This window comes from Callospermophilus lateralis, chromosome 9 (assembly GCF_048772815.1).
Source record: "Callospermophilus lateralis isolate mCalLat2 chromosome 9, mCalLat2.hap1, whole genome shotgun sequence".
Taxonomy (NCBI): Eukaryota; Metazoa; Chordata; class Mammalia; order Rodentia; family Sciuridae; genus Callospermophilus; species Callospermophilus lateralis.
The window spans coordinates 108862395-108882337 of record NC_135313.1 but is presented as its reverse complement, the minus strand read 5'-3'; the positions used below and the strand labels follow the sequence as shown (position 1 = coordinate 108882337).

The 19943-nt window shown below is 42.3% G+C and overlaps 1 protein-coding gene across 2 annotated transcripts in view; it reads right to left on the bottom strand.

The window, feature by feature from the left end:
* Mgat5 (alpha-1,6-mannosylglycoprotein 6-beta-N-acetylglucosaminyltransferase) overlaps positions 1 to 19943 on the bottom strand; it is a 338013-nt gene that overhangs the window by 29452 nt on the left and 288618 nt on the right. For both annotated transcript variants that reach the window (XM_076866214.2, XM_076866215.2), the window contains 2 exons: positions 11043 to 11192; positions 3310 to 3456 (listed from right to left, as the gene is read on the bottom strand). In XM_076866214.2, the coding sequence (XP_076722329.1) occupies positions 3310 to 3456; positions 11043 to 11192 (297 nt within the window). The remainder of the gene's footprint in view (positions 1 to 3309; positions 3457 to 11042; positions 11193 to 19943) is intronic.

Below are 19943 nucleotides of genomic sequence, written 5' to 3'. Positions count from 1 at the left end.
AAAACCCTCCGAGACCTCAGCAGAAAGCAAATGACTAAATGATGGCACTAACTGACAGAAAACAATGAACATACTTTTCTTGATAACTTCGTACTGGTTGACCTGGGCCATGTAACATGACATCCCTGATTTGGCCATGTGTCTGGAGTGTTCTCAGTGTTGTGAGGAAACACTCAGCATACAAACAACTGATCTGTATTCTTTAAAAGCAGTGAGGGTCATGAGTGACGATGAAAGGCTGGCTTTTTACAGATTGGGAGACTAAGGGGACATGACAATTGACAATCAAATGCCACATGGGATTCTGAATCAGATCCAGTAACAGAAGAACAATTTTAGCAGGAAAAAAAAAAATGGCAAAGTGCAAATATAGTCTTTAGTTCAGATAATACTAGGGTACTGCTGTTAATTTTATTTATTTTGATAATTGTAGTAGGGTTCTGTAAAATTTCACCAGTAGATGAAGCTGGATGAAGAATATACCTCAATGCTATATTATTTTTGCAACTTCTCTGTAGACTATCTTAAAATCAGTAAAAACTGCAAAATTCTACTTGTAGGCATATAATCAAAAGAGTTATTAGCAGAAACTCAGACAGACAGGGGTATACCACTATTCATAGTTGCATTAATCACAATAGGGAAAAAAAAGTGGGAACAGCTCAAAAGTCCATCAGCAAATGAAAGGATAAGTTCAACATGGTAAATACATGCAATGGAATATTAGCCTTAAAAAAAATAAAAAGGATTCGGACACACGCTGCAACATGATCAACCCTGAAAACATCACATCAAAGTGAATAAGGCAGACCTAAGAACAAATATAATATGATTCCATCAAGCCCCTAGAGTAGGCAAACTCATAGAGACATAAAGTAGGAGAGAGGAGGAGGGGAGAATGGGGAGTTACCATTTAAAGGGGACAGAGTTTCTGCTTGGATGATGAATAAGGCTACAGATTGATAATAGTGATTGTTGCATAACACTGTGAATTTACTTAATGCCAGTGAATCACACTTATAAATGGCTAAAAGGTTTTATATTATGTATGATTTATTACAAAGTTTTAAAATAGGGGAAATTACAAAAAAAAAAAAAATCAATTTGGACAGAAGAAGGAACTTCTGAGATTTTCTATACCCAAAGGAAAACCTATGGATGATACACAATGGAGAAGAACAGCCTCATCAATGAATAGTGATGGGTGTGTTAATGAGCTTTATTATGGTGATCGCCTTGCAATGTTTATTATTTCAAATATCAAGTTGTTTATCTTAAATATATAGTTCTTATTTGTGAAAAACAAACAAAAACTACTAGGGATGACTGAAATCTATTTTCAACCTCAAACTCTAAAGTTTCAAAATCAGTCACATGCTGTAGCAGAGATTTCTAAATTGAGAAGTTAGTCTCCCTGTTGGGAAAAGTCTTTTAAGCCTTTCCAAAAAAATAGGCTCTTCAAGACTGTTCCTGATTTCTGCGTCTAATGCCTCCCACAGCACTGTCACCTGGCACACAGGTGAGCTAAATATTGGTGAATGAACTGACCTTTCAAAATGAAACCACTTCCATGAAGAGTTCAAGTTATACGAGTAAAAGGTAAAAAGTAAGCAAACATTACAAAGATTGTTTTGAATAACCAATAAAAAAATAAAAAAAATAAAAAATTAAAAAAAAAAAAAAGAATTGCTGTTTGAATCTAAAAAAAAAAAAAAAAAAGTAAGCAAACATCCAGTTAACCCTGGTCAGAGGTTATCTGGGCTACAGTTAACCTCTTTGAGATAATCTATGGTTCTTGTTGATTTTCCATCTCCTTTGGCCATTTCACCAATGATACAGGGGGTTGGAGAAAAGAACTCTTAAAAATAATCAGTTCTATGAACTGATAGGATTCCTGGTTCATTAATAAACATCACTAAAAAATGTATTTTATGTGCTATATAACATTTTTTATACAGTTATGACAGGTTCAGAGAAAGTGACCCAGAAGGGTTTCAAAGCAGCAGCACTGAAAAAATTAATGCTTTAAAAAGTCATGGTTATGTCATGGGAGGATTGTCCATCAGTGTAATTCCCCTGTTGAAGGCCCTGAAGGACAAGGGTGTTGCTTCAACTGATGGAGAGCATTTTGCAGAACCACCTACTAACTACATGGAAATAAAAAGAAAATCATTCTTAAAGTTTCTTGCACACAACTTTTTCTGGCCAGATATGGAAGCACCCAGCTTGATCATTCACACTTAGCTACAAATGACTTGTTTATTGCTCCAAATCAAATCCAGCTTTCCTTGGTGGTGATTCATCATCTATTGTGAATTTTCAAGCTGATCTCTGAAGGCAACTGAAGCTAGGCTTCTGCAAATGGTTCTAGCAATGGCAGGACCACTTCATGGGGTGGTGCCTGCTGATGGCGGGCTAAAAACTCAGGCATATCACCTGAGTCCCCAGGGACATGTCTTGCCTCTTAAGGTTGAGGTTCTTGGAGAATATCCATGGCCCACTTTTAACTCTCAATAGCTCATCATGGAGAGTTGATTCTCCACAAATATGTTATAAATTTGTTACTCAGTTGATCTTATCCTAAGCTCCCAACAAGAAGAGCTTAGCTTCAGACAAGAAGAGCTCAGCTGCAATCAAAAGGCTAGAATGTTCTTGTTCATTAGACAGTTGGCATAGAGGTGATGTGACTGAATCATTTGTTTCTCTAAGCTCCAGGATCAGTTCCCTAACCTTTTCCCTTCCCACATAACCTTGTTGGATGATGCTAATGACACTATCACTTCTCTGCTTTCTTTATCCCTGGTTCAGCATCTTTGGATCCAGAAATATTTAAAAACATTTGAAAAAACTTCATGTACCCTGAAAATGGGCAGACTTTTTCTTCTTAACATTATCCCTTAAACAACACTGCATAACTACTGTTTATGTAGCACTTACATTGTAATTATAAGTAATCCAGAGATGATCTGAAGTATGTAAGGGGATATTCTATGCAAATACTATGCCATTTTACATAAGGGACTTGAGGATCCAGAGATTTTGGTGTCTGTGTGTGTGTGCGCGCGCGCGCACGAGTGGGCGGGGGTGTGTGGCTAAGGGGGGCGGTCCTGGCACCAATTCTCAATAGATGCCAAGAAGACTATACCTACATTAGCACTAAGTAAATAGTTCTTCTTTTTTACCTCCCATGTTGCTGGGGATTAATCCCAGGACCCTGAGCACACTAGGCAAGTGCTCTATTACTGAGTTACATCCTACCCCCAATTATTCCTGTAATTGAAAAATAAAATGATTCTGATAGATACTTACCTCTCTCAGTGTTGGCTTGCCAATGAAAAAGTCTGTGTTTTTGCTGCTTTTGGGTGGGTTGAACTTGGGATTCAGAAAAGCACATCCATTTGCAATAGCCTCCAGGGGAGCTGGGCCCTCATAAGGGAACCCAAGTCCAACAAACAACTGGAAGACAGAAAAACATGCATATATAAACACATCAGTCAGGACTGGCCTCCCTGGCTCACAGGGGGCTACACTATGGTCCATTCCTGTGAATGCCTCAGACACTCTGGAAGGGTCCCAGAACCTAGGGGTGGGGTGGGGCAAAAAGAAGGGGCTTGTTCCAATATCTGAAAAACATCACCAGGGACTTTTAAAACCCTCGTGAAGTGGCTCAGCTTACGGTATTCTTCTCCTCTCCGCTAAAAAAAGTAAGGAAATAAATGTTGGGAGCGGGGTTGTAGGGTGGCTAGAGTATTAAAAGAAAAACAACAACAACAAAAACCAAGGCCCTACAATCATCTTTCTGTAACTCACCAGGAGACATGACTGGAAAAACACTTGCTTAACTAAACAGAAGGTTTCTTCATTGAAGCAGCAAACAACAGGCCCTTTCAGGGACGCTGGGCAGAGGGACAGAAAGGTCACTTGGCGGTTTGATTACAGTTCAAATGGAACTGCTTTAAAACGATGGTAGGTCAGTAAACACAGGTTTTCATAATGGGGTTTTCACTGGGGGACACCAACATCTTGGTTTTACTTTCCTCTGGGTGGGGGAAGAAGGTACTCAGTTGCTAAATCTGCAAGGCAATGAATGTTCCTGCTCCAGCAAGCAAGCCACATGTTTCCCCCAAGGCAGACAATAGATGGCAGCAGAAACACGCTCTCTCAAAGTCTTAGGAACAACCACAGCAGCAGAGAGCCACTGTGACAAAGGGGACGTGCTGCTACAGTTCAGTGGATCTGATTCCTGGGTCCAAAAATGAGATAATATCTCAGACAAATGCCTCACTCTGCATAATGTTCATGCAAGAATACTGCACACTGCTGGAGGTAGGTGACGGGAGGGGTCCAAGCCTGAGCTTAGTGAGGCCTGTGTTCTTCCTACCCACATCACAGAGTCAATTCTGAAATCTCTCCAGTTCCCAAGAGGCATGTCAAGTGACAAAGCCCAGGTGGGCCCCAGGGCAGTGCTTCCTTTCATCTTCATGGTGAGAAACACCCACAGAAGGTCCTGAGAGTGGAGGAGTCTGCTGAACTGGATTTATCTGTATGTGTGGTTCTCCCGTCCCCAGGCTCTCTCCTCAGCTCCCCAACCCCATGCAGCTGTTTTAAATGAGCAATCATTGAGATGTTTCTGCTGGAAAGCACCAGGTCCAAGCTGCTGGATTCCCTGTGCATTCCTGGAAGACAAAGGATGCATGTGTCTGGCACTCAACACAAGGGCAGTCCACATGTGACATTGGAGAATCATGCAGCTCCCTAAGAAGTTTTGGAGCAAAACACCTAAAGTTTCAGGTTTTCTGAAGAAACTCCCTATCCTATTAATTTTTGTATAGACAGGGCACTTAACCTTTTTTTTTTTTTTTTTTTTTTTTTGTTTGTTTGTTTGCTGAAGAAATAACCTTTCATTTTCTGTAAATCTTGAGATCACACAGCCAGGGACATCCACAAGGGAGGGAGGGAGGTGGGGTGAACAGAAGGTTCAGGAGGCCTGCAGAACTCCTACTGCTGGCTGTGTCATTTCCCCTTGGAAGGAAGAGTCCCTGGAGGTCATGGGGTGAGGGTGAGGGCCTGGAAGCCACAGTGTGGAGGGAAATCTCTATTCCACTCTCCTGCTCTGGATCTCATTCTTGGTGCACAGTGAACAGAAGTCAGATTCTCAGAACTGCTGAATACAGAGTGTGGCCCGGCTCTGTGGCCCAGAGGTGGAAGAGGTCTGACAGCAGAAGAAATGCAAATAAATATTGGGATGTACTAGTGCTCCAGGACATTCCCCAGGCTCTCTCCTCGCACCCCCCCCCACCCCATGCAGCTGTTTTAAATGAGCAATCATTGAGACATTTCTGCTGGAAAGAGGCCTTATTGAGCATGAAGAATCCAGGGTTTCCATCCTTAAGGCTTTTGACTTCTGTGATCTCCTCTTCCTATCACACTTTAGTTATGATGTGCCAAAACTCTCCAGGAAGAAACAGATGACCTCCATCAGGCCATGATTGGGCAGAGCACAGCACAGAACATCTGGGCCTTTTTGATTAAAAGTGGTACTAAAAGACGCAGACTAGGTTTTCATGGGTTTGGTCAGAGACCCAGCATCCACAGTGGTTCCTGACCTTTGGAAATTGGGGCCTGCCATGAAGTGCCAATACCCTTATCAACTCTAAACTGTCAATAACAACTTTGGAGGAAATGGAAGAAGCACAATGCTTTTCTATTTCAATGGAAAATCTTGGAGAAAAATTTAATTAGCTCCTTCAGATCAACCAATCTGAACCTATTAATTAAAAGGATTTGAGGCTGTGGCTTAATGGACTTGAATATGACCTAGGTTTAATTATATCTGAATAACAATTTGCACCAACTCTTCTGCCCTGCTGGCACCAGAATATCTCAGTACAAAGAAAATAAACACTTTGGGCTACCTCTCCCAAGCCTATTTAGAAGGAAGCTTGAGCAAATACCACATAATTTCTTGGCAATGGGTTTTCCTGTCACACTAATTAAGACTGCAGAAAATGCATGATTTGGAAACACCAAATAATAGTTTTCTGTCACTTCTGTCAATAAGCAAGTATTTCCTTGCTTCCTGTCTACTCATTACTTGTGACATTATGATGGAGCAGATATATTAAGGTCAAACAGCACATCTGAGAGTTGAATGACAACAGGATAGGCACAGAAAATTCACCACTTCTAGCTGGAAACTTCGGCATGCTTACAGCCTTGCCACAAACCAGTACCTTAACTGTTCCAAATTGTTTTGGCCCTAATCTCCACTCCCCAGTCCTTGCACCTACTTGCAGACTTCCTTAGCATGGATGAAAGAGATAGAAGTAGGATAGCATTCAAGCACTGGGGATAACCTTCTCAGGAGAAAACTGTCCATATTTTATTTAAACTGCATCTGGACCTCAGAAGCCCAGAATCTAACAAGGATATTTCAGGTGACAGAACATCTCCATGGCTGCAACTCCAACCCCATCAGTGAGTGTTCCTAAACAGAGGGATGACATGCTCTAAAATTAAATTGTGAACTAATGCTAAGAGAAAGAGGGCAGATGAAGCATCATACGCTTTCTTCACAGCATAGGGTTGAAATATTCCAACACAGGGACCAGCAAAAGTTTTCCTCTCAGAATTTTTCTCTGTGTGAAAGGAGAAATGGAATTATTTCAAACTCGTAAGTGGGGCACTTAACAAAGATTCCTTCAAACACGGACAAAGGCAGTTCTTATGATAGCTGCATGGTTTTGGTCAGTTTTAGTCACTTTCTTTTTTTGGGTGGTGGTGCTGAGGATGGAAGTCAGAGTGTCAGCCTCCTAGGCAAGGGCTCTACCACTGTGCTATACTCCCAGCCCAGTTCTAGTCACTTTTGATGGGGCACATCAAGAATAATCCAAAATCCGGTATACTCAACATACACTTTTCTGATGATAATTAATTAGCCGCGCTGAGGTGGCTCAGGAGGGAGTTGAGCAATGAGGTAACCTTGGTTTACCCAATAAATTGATTATGACACAAAGTAGCAATTAACAGTACAAGCTTGGGAGTCAAGGAGAACAGGGTTCAAGTCCTGACACCGTCATTTCCTACTTCCATAACTGTGACAAATTGCCTGTCTGTGGATTCTCTGAGGCTCATGCATAATCTATTTTCTCCAGGGTTGGGACCTTCTCAAGTGCAAAATGGGGACAACAACATTGTTTTATCTCATGGGGTTGCTGTGAGGATTATGTGAGATATTTCATAGAAAAATTCAATATTCCAAAACCTGGCACTCTATAAACATTTACTAAGTAGTGGCCCAAGTTCATATCCCGCTACAGTGTCACACAACTGCACATCATGGGCTAGCATCAGTAGTTGGGGTTTAGTTGTATGGGAGTTGTGCTTGTGGCATCATGTCAGCACCCAAAAAGTCTTGGATTGCAACATTTTGGATGAGGGATATTTGCCCTGTAACCAGTACCTTCTATAAGCCAGGTGTTCTTCTAGGCACTGGGAATATACCCACAAAGAGAACAAGCAAAACCTCTGGTGCAAAGTTCATGGTGCTGCATGATGGCCTGGTTCCGGTGGTGGTGGGACCTCAAGTCCTGATTCTGAGAGAGGTTTCAAAACCCGTCCAAGCTGTATAAGAAAAGTCATAGCTGAATGAATGTCTGTTTGGCAGAGGGTGGGGAGTCAGGCATGAAGACAGGATAGGATGTGGCAGCCCGTTTGCCAAATCTGTCCAGGCCTCTATGTGAGCTGGCATGGTGGGGCACACAGGATCACCATGGTCTACCCAAGGCTTGGAGGGGGAAAGGAATAAAGTCTGGGTAGAGAAGGGTACAGGTATAGCATGAGCACTAGTAGCAGCTTCACCTGGCAGGCCACAGTCAGAGTTGTTCTGACTGCAGAAAGGAAGGTATCTTGTCTGGCTCCTACGTCAGAACTGCAGACACCCTTGCATCCCAGTATTGAATGTGAATGCCCTATTCGATATCACAAATGTAATAAAACTTCCCAAAAGCAAGAAGAGGAAGGTGGACATGAAGAGGTTACGATTAGGAAGGTGAAGAAAGAAAATATATTACAAGAGATGGAGATTTACGTCAAAATTAAAAACATGCCACTCTAGCGAATCCTGATTTGCTGACCTCAACTGATCTCTTGGAGTTTGCTGGACTGAATGACTTGTCTGTGGTCCTTTGATAAATAATTCATTCATCCAAATTTTTATCATTTTCTCTAGATTCTCAGCTCTTTCAGTGTTTCATTAATTCCTCTTGTCTTTTCAGATTCCCTGAAGCAAGAGTCTGCTGGAGATGCCTGGGTCCCTAATGGCATGCCAGGACAAATTCTGCTGAGCAGAGGGTTTCCTGAGCTTGGTGCAGAGATTCAAAGAGGGCTCATAAAGAAAAATAATGAGTCTGGAGCTGATTAAACATCAATCATTCCTTCAAACCTCTCAAGGAGCTCAGGCGTGTTCCCTCTCCAGTAATGAGGCTGAAGAGCCTGTGAATCTTCTTTATTCCGCAGTCCTCAGCAGCTCTAGGTCTCCACTTCCAAGGTGGATTGGAATAAATCGCTTTTAAATTGCTCAGAGACACAGAGGAAGGAGTTGGAAGCAGAAAGGGTTATAAATGCAAAGGCTGACCGGCCTTCCATGTCACTACTGCAAAGGCCAAGATCCATTCATTTTAGTGCGTGGGGGTATGTTCTGGGTGTGAGGAGAATCTCGGTGATACACTGCCTTAGCCTCATCCTATTTGCTAACTGTTTGAGCCATAGTTCCACTTGGAGTAGTTTAATATATTCTTGTCAGATAAGCAGGCACTATGTAATGGGCTCAGGGACATGCTCAGAAGGTACCCTTTTTTCAAGGATGAATCCATGTCCCTCATGCTAAAATTCAAGCTGCCCTCCTTGGCTGTAGGCCACTCTGACATCGTGGCTGGGTTTTTAAGGGCCTCTTCTTGTTCTCTCCTGGACATCAGGGACCTCAGTTTTGGCCTATTTCCTATTCTATGACAGGGTAAGTGGATGGTAAGTAAGTAAGGGTTCTTTTAAAATTTGCAAAGCTGAGCAAGACATTCACGAGGCTGGGTTAATAGAAGTGTGCGAGACAGTAATGACATGCTGCTGAAAACCAGCTCTGCCAAATGTTATTTTAAAGGAGCTTGAACTTTTTCCACAACCTGATGTGGAGAAAAGTAAAATGAGGCAAATAGCAAAAAATAGCATTGCTGTTAAAGGGCCCGGACATCCTGATGATTCTAAAATATCAACCTAAGACAGGAGGTGACGGGAAGCAAATGGTAAAATGGGACACACGTCATTCCTGGAGGGCTTCAAATAATCATCTGATTACAGGTGACCTTACAAGGAAATAAAATCCTCATTAAAACAAAACAGATCTTTGGCCAAGGACTTAAAGAACTGACAGAATATTTTGTTCATGCTATTGCACAAATAACTTGAAGGTTGAAAGGATCAAATATATTTACAGATGGAGAAACTGAAGCAGAGGAGATAGATACTCTTTGATAAGTCGGTTTCCATTGAGTTTGGGTGTTTATGAGGCTGGTGCATCAACAGCCTAGCAGAGATTTCATTTGCAATTAAAACAATCACGAGTTAGAGTGACCTCCTCAACTTGACCTCAATTTACCATAGGCATGTCCAGCTCTCCAGAGTTAACAACCCTACTAGCACTGTCTACCTCTTAAGGCTGTTGTGAGATTCCAAGAGGATAGCACATATGAATGTACCTTCTAAATAAGATCAGCGATGGCTAACATGCTACAAAAGTTCATTTGTTCAACCTCTCTGCCCTATCTTGAATATAAAAGCAAAGTGAGCCAAGGACCAGAATTAAGAAATCCGCCCGTGATAATAAACTTCTCTATGCTTTAGGAAACACTAGTGGAGGGATCTGCTTGTTTTGTTCACTGCTGCATTCCTTGCACAATGCCTGGTATATAGTAGTTGTTCAATAAGTATATGCAAAATTCATAAAACAAAAACTTATTAGTAAATACAAGAAAGCATATCAAATACATTAAAGGGCTTTCACGGCCAACTCTGTTATTCATAAGCTACCTAACTTCATGTGATACTTTAATGCAGAAATATAGAAAGGACATAGCCCACAAAGCCCCAGGCCATTATGCTCTAGTATAGTACAATAACACTCAGTGGCTCCCCAACTATCTATGTGCAGTGTCTGTACTGTGCCTCTTTCTGTGACCTTTGGCCCTTATTTCCTGTTGTATTTAATCTTCCACTATTTTCCAATACTTTCTAGATAGGTTGCTTTCTAGTTTTCTCCTGAATATGCCATTGGCACCTTGGCTACCTGATTCTGACTCTTTATATGGTTCAATAGTAGGTGCATCCATACCCCAGCAATCTCTTATATCTGTCATGATGATTTCTCCGCTCCCTGAGCCAGCAGGGATTTTTCTCCCATATGAACCTCCTTTTTTTCTTTTCTGGCGTCCAGGACATACTTGCTAAATAAGGAGGTATGAGGAAAAGCTGGTTAGGGACCCAATTTGATTCCTTGAACAGAGGTAACAGAGTGGAGAGTTCATTAACCCTGGCTTACTGTGAAGAGGCTCCTATTCTAGCAGAAGGTCTGTCCTTCAAGATAGAGCCTTACCTTTCCCATGTTTGGCCCTACTCCCAGCCCCTGGCTTGTTGCCTAGCACAGAGAAGATCCTCTGTAAATTTTTTTTTTATTATAAAGTTTCCTGACCTCCCCACTTATTTTTAGTTAATTCAGGAATTGTGCAAATACAATTTCTGAAAAAAACATTTAATTGCACTTTTTTTTTTTTTTTTGCCAAAATCAATTAACAAACAGTAGCAACCTCCTTTCCCTATTCACTAATTTTTTTTAGTGACAGCTGCTAGGAAACTACTGCCCAATCAAGGCCTAAAGAGCTATTGCATTGTTAGAAAGAAAACAAGAAAGATTCTGATCCCATTTTTAATGCCAAGGGAAACAAACCTGTAAAGAGCAACCCTGGTCAATGTTTACAAATCTACTGAAAACTCACCTTGGTTTCTCGGAGAAGAAATTGCAGGTCCCGTCCACTGAGTATGCCGTGGTTTTTCACGTAACTGGGAATATTCTTTGTGCTGGAGCCATAAACTGTCGCATGCACTTCCATATACGTGTGGATGATGTCCAAGTAGATCTTTCTATTCTAAAACGAGGGCACAAGCAGAAAGCATTTCTTGTTTTATTTGCTTAACAACCTGTCTGGAAAGACGGAGCTTCCAAGAGCTAGAGGCCTCAGGGGTGGGCATTCTTATCGTGGAGATGGCAGTAGTTTGGCAATCCAAATACTGGACTTTCTTTTTTAAGGTTAAAAACAAGTCATATTGCTACTGTATAACTGTGCAAAAAATACACTATATTACAACACATTACTGAGTACCAATGACAACTCATTGCCAACTCTTTTGAAGTATCGTCCTCACTTTGTAAATTACCAGGGATCCTCAAGTTGCTTTTGGCTCATCCTCTTTATGGGGGAGAGAGTTTGGAGATGGAAGACCCAGAGAGGGCAGAAGATTGGACTGGAATGTTTATCCGGAGATGCTAAGCTGTCCCCAAGGAATACAAACATCCCCAGCTCTTGCCAATATTTCTAGTGATGATTAACTCATGTTGTCGGAACTGGATCCCACTTAATTCTCGTCATGGGGAGAGAAGAGTTTCCCACAATATGTATCGATTGTCTCAGTAGCTGGAGAGACAAGAATATCCAGGTAGGCAAAAGTAAAAAAATGGGATAAATGGAAACTCTGGTGAGACCTGAAACATTCAAGAGTAGTTTTACTTTTTATTCTAGAAGCAAAACCAAGCCCCCTTTTTTGTATTTGTAGGAACTGGATTTGAGGCATATTTTCTGAATCAAAACCACCTATAAAGTGGAAACCAGATCACTTTTTCTTCCTCTCCGTGTTTCCGTGTGACTAAGTTGTGCAAGCTGGATTTTGTACAGCTTGGTTGTTTGGTGTTTTATTTATTTATTTGAAAGCTGAAAAATTCAAGTTCTGTAATGTTTTCCAGTTGTATGAAGGTGGGACAAGGCTTTCCCATTCTAAGCCTGTTTCAGACACTTGAGGCAAATCTATTAATAGAAAGTTCTGTGACTCAAACCCATAAGGGACACAGGGTGTGACAACAGTAGCCATGGAGCACAGGGAAGAGAAGGCAGGCTCTGAATGCAGCCAGTCACAATCTGCCCTCTGCCACTCACTGCCCTGGTGACTATAACACAGGACTCTCAATCTAGGGGAAAACTTTCAAATCATATATCAGAAGTGTTCATGAAGGATACAACAGCAAGTCCACATTCTCTATTTTACAGATCAGGATGACTTGGCATCAAGCAAGCTACTCCCTGCAGACTAACATATAAATAACATGAACGCCTGAGCTGCAAGTCTAATTCCAGGTGATGTTTGGTGAGGCTGCTGGGCATAGCGATGAGGAACCATTTATAAATCACAGCTTCCCACTTGGGAGTTTGAGCCATGCTTAGGGCCATCTATCTGGGAAAGGTTAATTAGAGGGGTTCTGGGATATGGTTCTTGTGGTAGGCATGTTTGGTAACTCTTGCCTCACACAGCCTCTTCTCCATCACAGCCTGTCCTGGCTTCTGTGACCCTGCCTCCTCCCCTGCTAATGGAACTGGGGGGCCCAGGGATGGTGTGGTAGGCTGAAGCAGATGAAGGAAGTCAGAATCCTGACTCAGAGGGATTCCTGACAGATGGTGATAGACATTATAGCAAAAAGGTCATTCCGTGTTGGAATCTGTGAGGTCATAGACCAGGGAACAGGCCCCGGGAAAGCCAGAGGCCAGTGGTGGGGTGGGAAAAGAATCAAGTAAGTACTAAAGGGAAGGAGGGGGTAGGCACGGGCAGGTGGTAATGAGAGGGACTGCACTGAGACATCCCAGTGAGAGAAAGGAGGAAAAGGAGGAAGAGAGGGGAATAGAGAGGAAGAAGGGGCAACGGGGAAGGGAGAGATGAAGGAGGAGGAGGATGAGGAGAAGATAAAAGCAAAAGATGGAGAGAAAACTAGGGCCCACCCATCCGCAGCCATTCCCTATCCTGAGTGTGCCAGGTCTTTCTGAACCCTTTCAACAGCAGGAGCTACCCAAACTCTTCCTGGACCCCACCCTACATTTTTTAGCTACTGAGGGCTGATTCCAATCACACAAAAGGAGGCCTCTCAGGACATCCTGCTGGCCTTAAGGCAGAGATTGGGGGTGGGGACAGGCATCTGTCCCTTATAAAAAGGAGACACCTCCCCATGAAAAGTCAGCTGCTAAATAGTGAGGGTGGACCACAGGCCCCAGGTAAGATCTGCAGCAAGCTACAGGCAGAATAGGGAACGGTCCATCTGCTTCCCACCCTGCAAAAAACCATTCACGGCAGACTTAAGAGTAGAGTTCCCAGAGTAAATGTCTATGAAAGAAATGATACACTAGGTTACATATGTACTGTCAGCAAATCCCAGGAAAAGTTGGGGCACCTTGAAGCATAACAAGGTGGCAAGTTGGGGCAAATAGAAAGAAGTCTACATAAAAGCTAATAAAGTCTATGAACTCTTTAACACTAAGGCATGGTACAGTCAGAAAGCAGGAATTATCTTCAGAGAGGATTTATAGAATCTCACAAATGAGAAAATCCCCATGGATGATTGGAGGGAAAAATGTCTCAAGTATAACTCCAACCTTTGAAGCTGACATGGTAATTAGTTAACTCAGCCTTGGTTCTCTTGCTGACACTTGTCAGAGTTCGGTAGAAATCTGGTGAGTCTGAACCACACTATTTATTCCAGGTAAAGGTACCACTGAAGTTTCTTAAACCAAACTATTATAAGGCCTGAAGTGAACGCTCATGAGATGCTCAAGGAACCCAACAAGGCATTTCCAGCTCAGGTCTCTTTCCTGAATTTCAAGTCCAAATATCTCATGGCATTCTGAAATTTTCCATCAGTCTAAAAGAGGACCCATCACCTAATTTGAGCAGTATCCTTGTATCTGCCCCTGAGCTCAGTGACCAGCATTAATCTCCCTACCAATATCTGGACCATAATCATTATTCCTCACTACAATTTCTGCCAATATGTGCATCAAATCAGTCACAAAGTCCTGCTGATGCTGCCTGTAGAATGTCAAGTTGGTCTCTTTCCAGGCCCTGATTGTTCATCTGGATTGTGCCACAATTAATATAAGCAGCACCTTACCACATACTTCCCTATAGCTCAAAAGGGGATATAACTTGTCTGTGGTTTCTGCAAGAGAGCAACAGTATGGGGACCCATTGTGAAACAATCTCTATGGCTGGATGCAACTTTTGTATATTTCTTAAACATACAAAGCAATATTATGCAAGTGGATAATGTTCGTACATATGGACATTTGTAGCTGAAGTACAAAAACATGTAGGAGGATGATTTGAACTAAATTCCAGATACTGATTACAGAGGAGAGATGATCTACAGAAGTAGGTGGAGCTTCAGTGATATTTGTAATATATCATTTCCATGTTTAAAAATACTGTAAGATACTAACATCAACAAATCTGGGTGGTACTTGGATGTCTGCTATGATTCAGATGTGTTTCCCCAAGGTGATGTGTTAGAAATTCATATATTAATGGTATTTGGAGGTGGGCCTTTGGGAGGTAATTAGGATTAGATGAGGTCATGAGGGTGAAGCCCCCAGATGGCATTAGTGGTCTTATGAGAAGAAGGGAGGCCTGAGCTGGCACACTCTGCCTGCCCAGGGGAAGTCCTCCTCTATATTATGATGAAGCATGAGGCCCTCACCCAGCCCCCAGCAGATGCCAGCATCGTGCTCTTGGACTTCTCAGCCTCCAGAATCACGAGCCAAAAAAATGTCTGTTCTTTATAAATTACCCGAACTAAAATATTTTGTTATGGTAACAGAAAACGGACTAAGACAATGCCTTGGTTTTTAAAGACTTCTGTATATTTCACAATGGAATTTTATTCAGCCATAAAGAAAAATGAAATTATGGCATTTGCAGGAAAATGGATGGAACAAGTGGCCATCGTGTTAAGTAAAATAAGTCAAACTCAGAAGATCAAGGGTCATATGTTTTCTCTCATATGTGGAAGCTGGACAGGAAAAGGAAAAGAAAGGTGGGGGTGGAGCTCATGGGAATGAAAATCAAAGGGAGATCCCCCGTAAAGGAAAGGAACCAGGGAGGGGAAGGGAGAGAGGGAGGGAGGGGGAGGGGGGAAGTGCTGGGGCGTGATACTGGCCAAATTACATTGTTACCTTGTGTGCATGTACAAATACACAACAACAAATCCCATCAAAATGTACAATTATAGTATACCAGTAAAACATGTGGAAAAGACATCTGTATATTTGATGTATTTCACATGTAAAATGTAAAAATTTAAAACAGATGTGATCGTGAATAAACAAAACCCAGCATGTCCAAGACTCTAAGGCCTCACCACTGTCACCACACTGTAAGGCTTAGTTCCTGGCATCAAGGGGTTCAAGGGATTCCCCTTCTATCTTCAGTGTGTGATGTGTCCTCTACCCTTTGTGTTTAAGGGCTGAGGTGTCTTAAATTAAGCGTGTCCCTGCTTTGCCTTCCCTCAACTCATGGGAAGGCCCAAAGAGGGGGGTGGTGTACAGGGATGGGGGCATCTTCTAGCATATACCCCCTTCCTTTCCCTTGTTTTGGTCATCCAGGCTTAGACGGAAGACCCAAGTCCCATTGATCAAAGAAGTGGGTTAAAATCACTCTAGGAAGCTTTCCTTCTCTGACTTCGGGGCCAAAGTAAAAATAATAATAATAATAATAATAAAATAGCTTAGTCCCAATGCTCTGTCACCTACTAATTTCTGAGATCTAGTCAGAAAGGGCTTGCACCAAGGATCACACTACAGTAAGCCACCACCCATCTTGGAGCCAGGGGAAATGTTGCTACCAGGTTCCAGCTGAGCGACTTGCAGCCCCCTAATGTTTTCAGTCCCTAGTTCAATTTAAATTCCCATTAAAAACAATGGATCTAACTGATTAAAATTTAAATCTACCTAACCTCATCTGGGGGCAGGAGATGCAAAGGGAAAGGAGAGCCCTGATGGAGTCAAGAAGCACCACAGTCGCGTGTCTTTGGCTGTTTATGGCTATAGCTGGGGGCAGGTACATTTGCAGAACTTGTAGGAAGATATTTAGAGCCAGGGTGGAGAGATTTAGGAAAACAATTCAATCTAAGCAACACTGGTATGCGCTGCAGCAGGGGAGGCAGGATGCAGAACTGGACAGGCAGAAGCTCTGTGTCTAACTTCTCTTTCATCTGGGGAACTGGGAGTATAGGCCTGACCTCTGGAAATGGCAGTATTTTGAGCTTTAGATTGGAGTACGGATGGCATGTATTTTTCCTCAGTAATACCCCTGTTCCCCACTGCAGACACACACAGCCTCTTCCACATCATTCTACACATCCATGTGGCACCTGGTGACCTGCTATTAACAACAACAAAAAAAGAATTTACAGCCCTGCCCCAATTTTGTTTGTCTAGTGGAAAGTACCTGGTAAGTCTGAGCCAGGGGAATTCTCCCAGGGACGTGCCAGGCAGTATGGAGAGTCAAGACCTCTCCAGGCAATAGAAATTGGACTGCAAAACTGGGCTATGGAGGCAAGGGCAGATCTTATCCTGCAGAGACTAGACTAAAAGAAAAATGAAGCTCTCACATATATAAGGCCAAGTAGGAGGGAGTTTGTGGCTCTGAAAGGCTCCTGGTCTGCAGAACCAGTTAATTCTGAGCCCTGCTGCATCCTTGCCCTCCCTCAGGGTTCCAAGAGTCAGTACATCCTGGCTATGGTCCAGGCCAGGGAAGTTGGGCTGCCATTTCCAGCACAAAGAATCTGAGAAGGACACTTGTGGGATCAGATGCTTCCTGGAGTTTCAATCACTTTTAAAGTAGTAGCTTCCACCTCCTTCCCCACAAATTAAGAAACTGGTCCATTACATGGTTTTACAACTATCGATGCTCCTTGATTTACAACGGGGCTACATCCTGGTAAGCGCAGCTTAAGCAACGATATGGTAAATCACAAGTGTATTTAATACTCCAATGAACCCATTGTAAAACTGAGTTTCTAAGTCAAACTGTAAGTTGGGGCCATGTGTGTACAATAATGCATCACGTTTTTCCTTAAGAAACACAAGGTCGTAGAGTAAGCGCATCTAGACTGAAAATAGACACACAAGTCCTTTACTACCGCTGTGATATTCCTCCTCAAAAGATTATGTGTGGACTTGTCCACTGTACTGAGTGGCCATCTTGTGCATCTTCTGCTGCTCCCGGTCTCCTCCTTTCACTCTGCACCCGTCCCATCCTGTTGTCACTTCTGTAAGCTAAGCTCCTTTGTGCATGATGACACACACACACACACACATTATGAGCCTTCCCTGATTTCCCCAGCTGCCTGCTCTTTCTCTTTCTCAGTCAGTGCTCACATCAGACAGGCTAGGAAGAAGCCACAAGGTGGAATGGTGGGACATGGGGGTTTAGTTTACTGTGAGGTAAACCAAGGCCAATGGCACATTGGGCAGAGCAGGGCAAATATGCCCACTTCTTTCCTTTGACATAGATGATGCTAAGGCAGAGATCCTTATAAACCTCCAGGAGTCCAGTGTCCACTGTGCCCCCATGTCTGTATGGCTCGTGGTAAAATGGAGGAACAGCGTGGTTACACGCTCCATCACATCATCTCACACTTTCCTTTGCCACAGTAAAATACGGTAGTCTCTCTTTATCCATAGGGGATAGTTCCAAGAACACCCGTGGATGCCTGAAGCTGCAGATAGAAAGGGAACCCACATATACTGTGTTCTTTCCTATATATAGGAACCTATGAGCAATTTTAATTAATAAGTTAGGCACAATGAGAGACAATAGCTTACAATAAAAGAAAACAATGATAACAATATACGGTCATAAAAGTCATCCAACACTTAGAAACTGGTTGTTTCTGGAATTTTCCACTTACTATTTTAAGAACACAGTGTGACACAGTTAAATGAATCTATGGACAGCAATCCTAGAGAGGAGGAACTCTTGTGTGCGAGTCTGCCTCAAGCCCTACTTCCTAGAAGGTAAGATACTGTTTCCAAACTCTAGCTCCTTCAATCCACCCTCTAGTTTCTCAAATGAAGATTTTGCTGTCCTAGAGAAATGGCTCTAAAGGTTCCTCTGGTCATTTGGATAAAAGACCCCTTTCTGAACTCTGTACACAAGTCCCCTCACAATCTGGGCTTCTTTCGTGCAAGCTCTCCAGCTTCTCCTTCTGTGGTTTATTTCTTCTCTATTTCCTTCTGTGGTTTATTTTCTTTTGATCATTCCCAGACCTCTCTTGCACCTGGTACCATTGTCTTTGCCTGCAATGCCCCTCCTTCCTCTTTGTTTTTCTCCTGGATAGACTCCTTCGTCCTCATCCTTGACAAGTCTGATTTCCTGGATTCACCCAAGTGAATTTCACTGCTACCAGCTCTGTATCTTCAAGATCTTCCTGCTTGGACTCTGGGCAACACAGTCCTTGGAGGTTCCCACCCAGGAGGAACTGTGAACTTCTAAAGGGCAGAACTCAGCAGAGACCTGATCCTGAGCAAGCACTCATACATGATGATTAAAAGGGACAGAGGATGCCCAGACCACAAAGCATTTATGGATTTGTAGAAAAGACAGTCTTAGGTAAGGCCTAGTTCCTGGTATGTACCAAGGATCTGTTCAACTTCCCAGGTGGGGTCAGGAGCCATGTCCTTCCACTTAGAAAAGGAGTTCAAGTTCTGGACCATCTAGACTTATTTTAATAAAAAAATAAAAGGAGAGTTATGAACCTTAGAAGGTACACTGTACAGTTGATTCACCTTCCTTTTAACATAGCTACTAAGAATAAGGTTCTGTCAAATGCAAATCAAAACTACTCTAAGATTTCATCTTTCTTTTGTCAGAATGGCAGCTATTATGAAGATAAACAACAATAAGTGTTGGCGAGGATGTGGGGAAAAGGTACATGCATACATTGCTGGTGGGACTGCAAATTGGTGCAGCCAATATGGAAAGCAGTATGGACATTCCTTGAAAAACTGGGAATGGAACCACCATGTGACCCAGCTATCCCTCTCCTTGGTCTATACCCAAAGGACTTAAAAACAGCATACTACAGGGACACAACCACACCAATGTTTATAGAGCACAATTCACAATAGCTAAACTGTAGAACCAACCTAGATGCCCTTCAATAGATGAATGGATAAAGAAAATGTGGCATATATATACACAATGGAATATTACTCAGCAATAAAAGAGAATAAAATCATGGCATTTGCAGGTAAATGGATGGTGCTGGAGAAGATAATGCTAAGTGAAGTCAATCCCAAAAAACAAATGCCAAATGTTTTCTCTGATATAAGGAGGCTGATTCATAGTGAGATAGGGAGAGGAAGCATGGGAGGAATAGACAAACACTAGATAGGGCAGAGGAGTGGGAGGGGAAGGGAGAGGACATGGAGTTAGGAATGATGGTGGAATGAGATGGATATCATTATACAAAGTACATGTATGAAGACATGAATTAATGTGAATATACTTCATATACAACCAGAGATATAAAAAAATGTGCTGTATATGTATAATAAGAATTATAATGCATTGTGCTGTCATATATAAAAAAATCAATAAAAAACAAAAGACAAAGAAAAACAATCAAAAAAAAAAAAGAATAAGGTTTTCTCTCATAGGAATTGTGAGGTAAAAAGAAAAAGAGAGGTGCAAAGGGAGACAACCTCATCTGCCTGCTCCTGAAGGCTAAAACTCAACAAGGATGAAAAAGTGTTTTATTCCAAGATTAGAGGTAAGCTCTAAAATGCAAATCTCTGTGAATT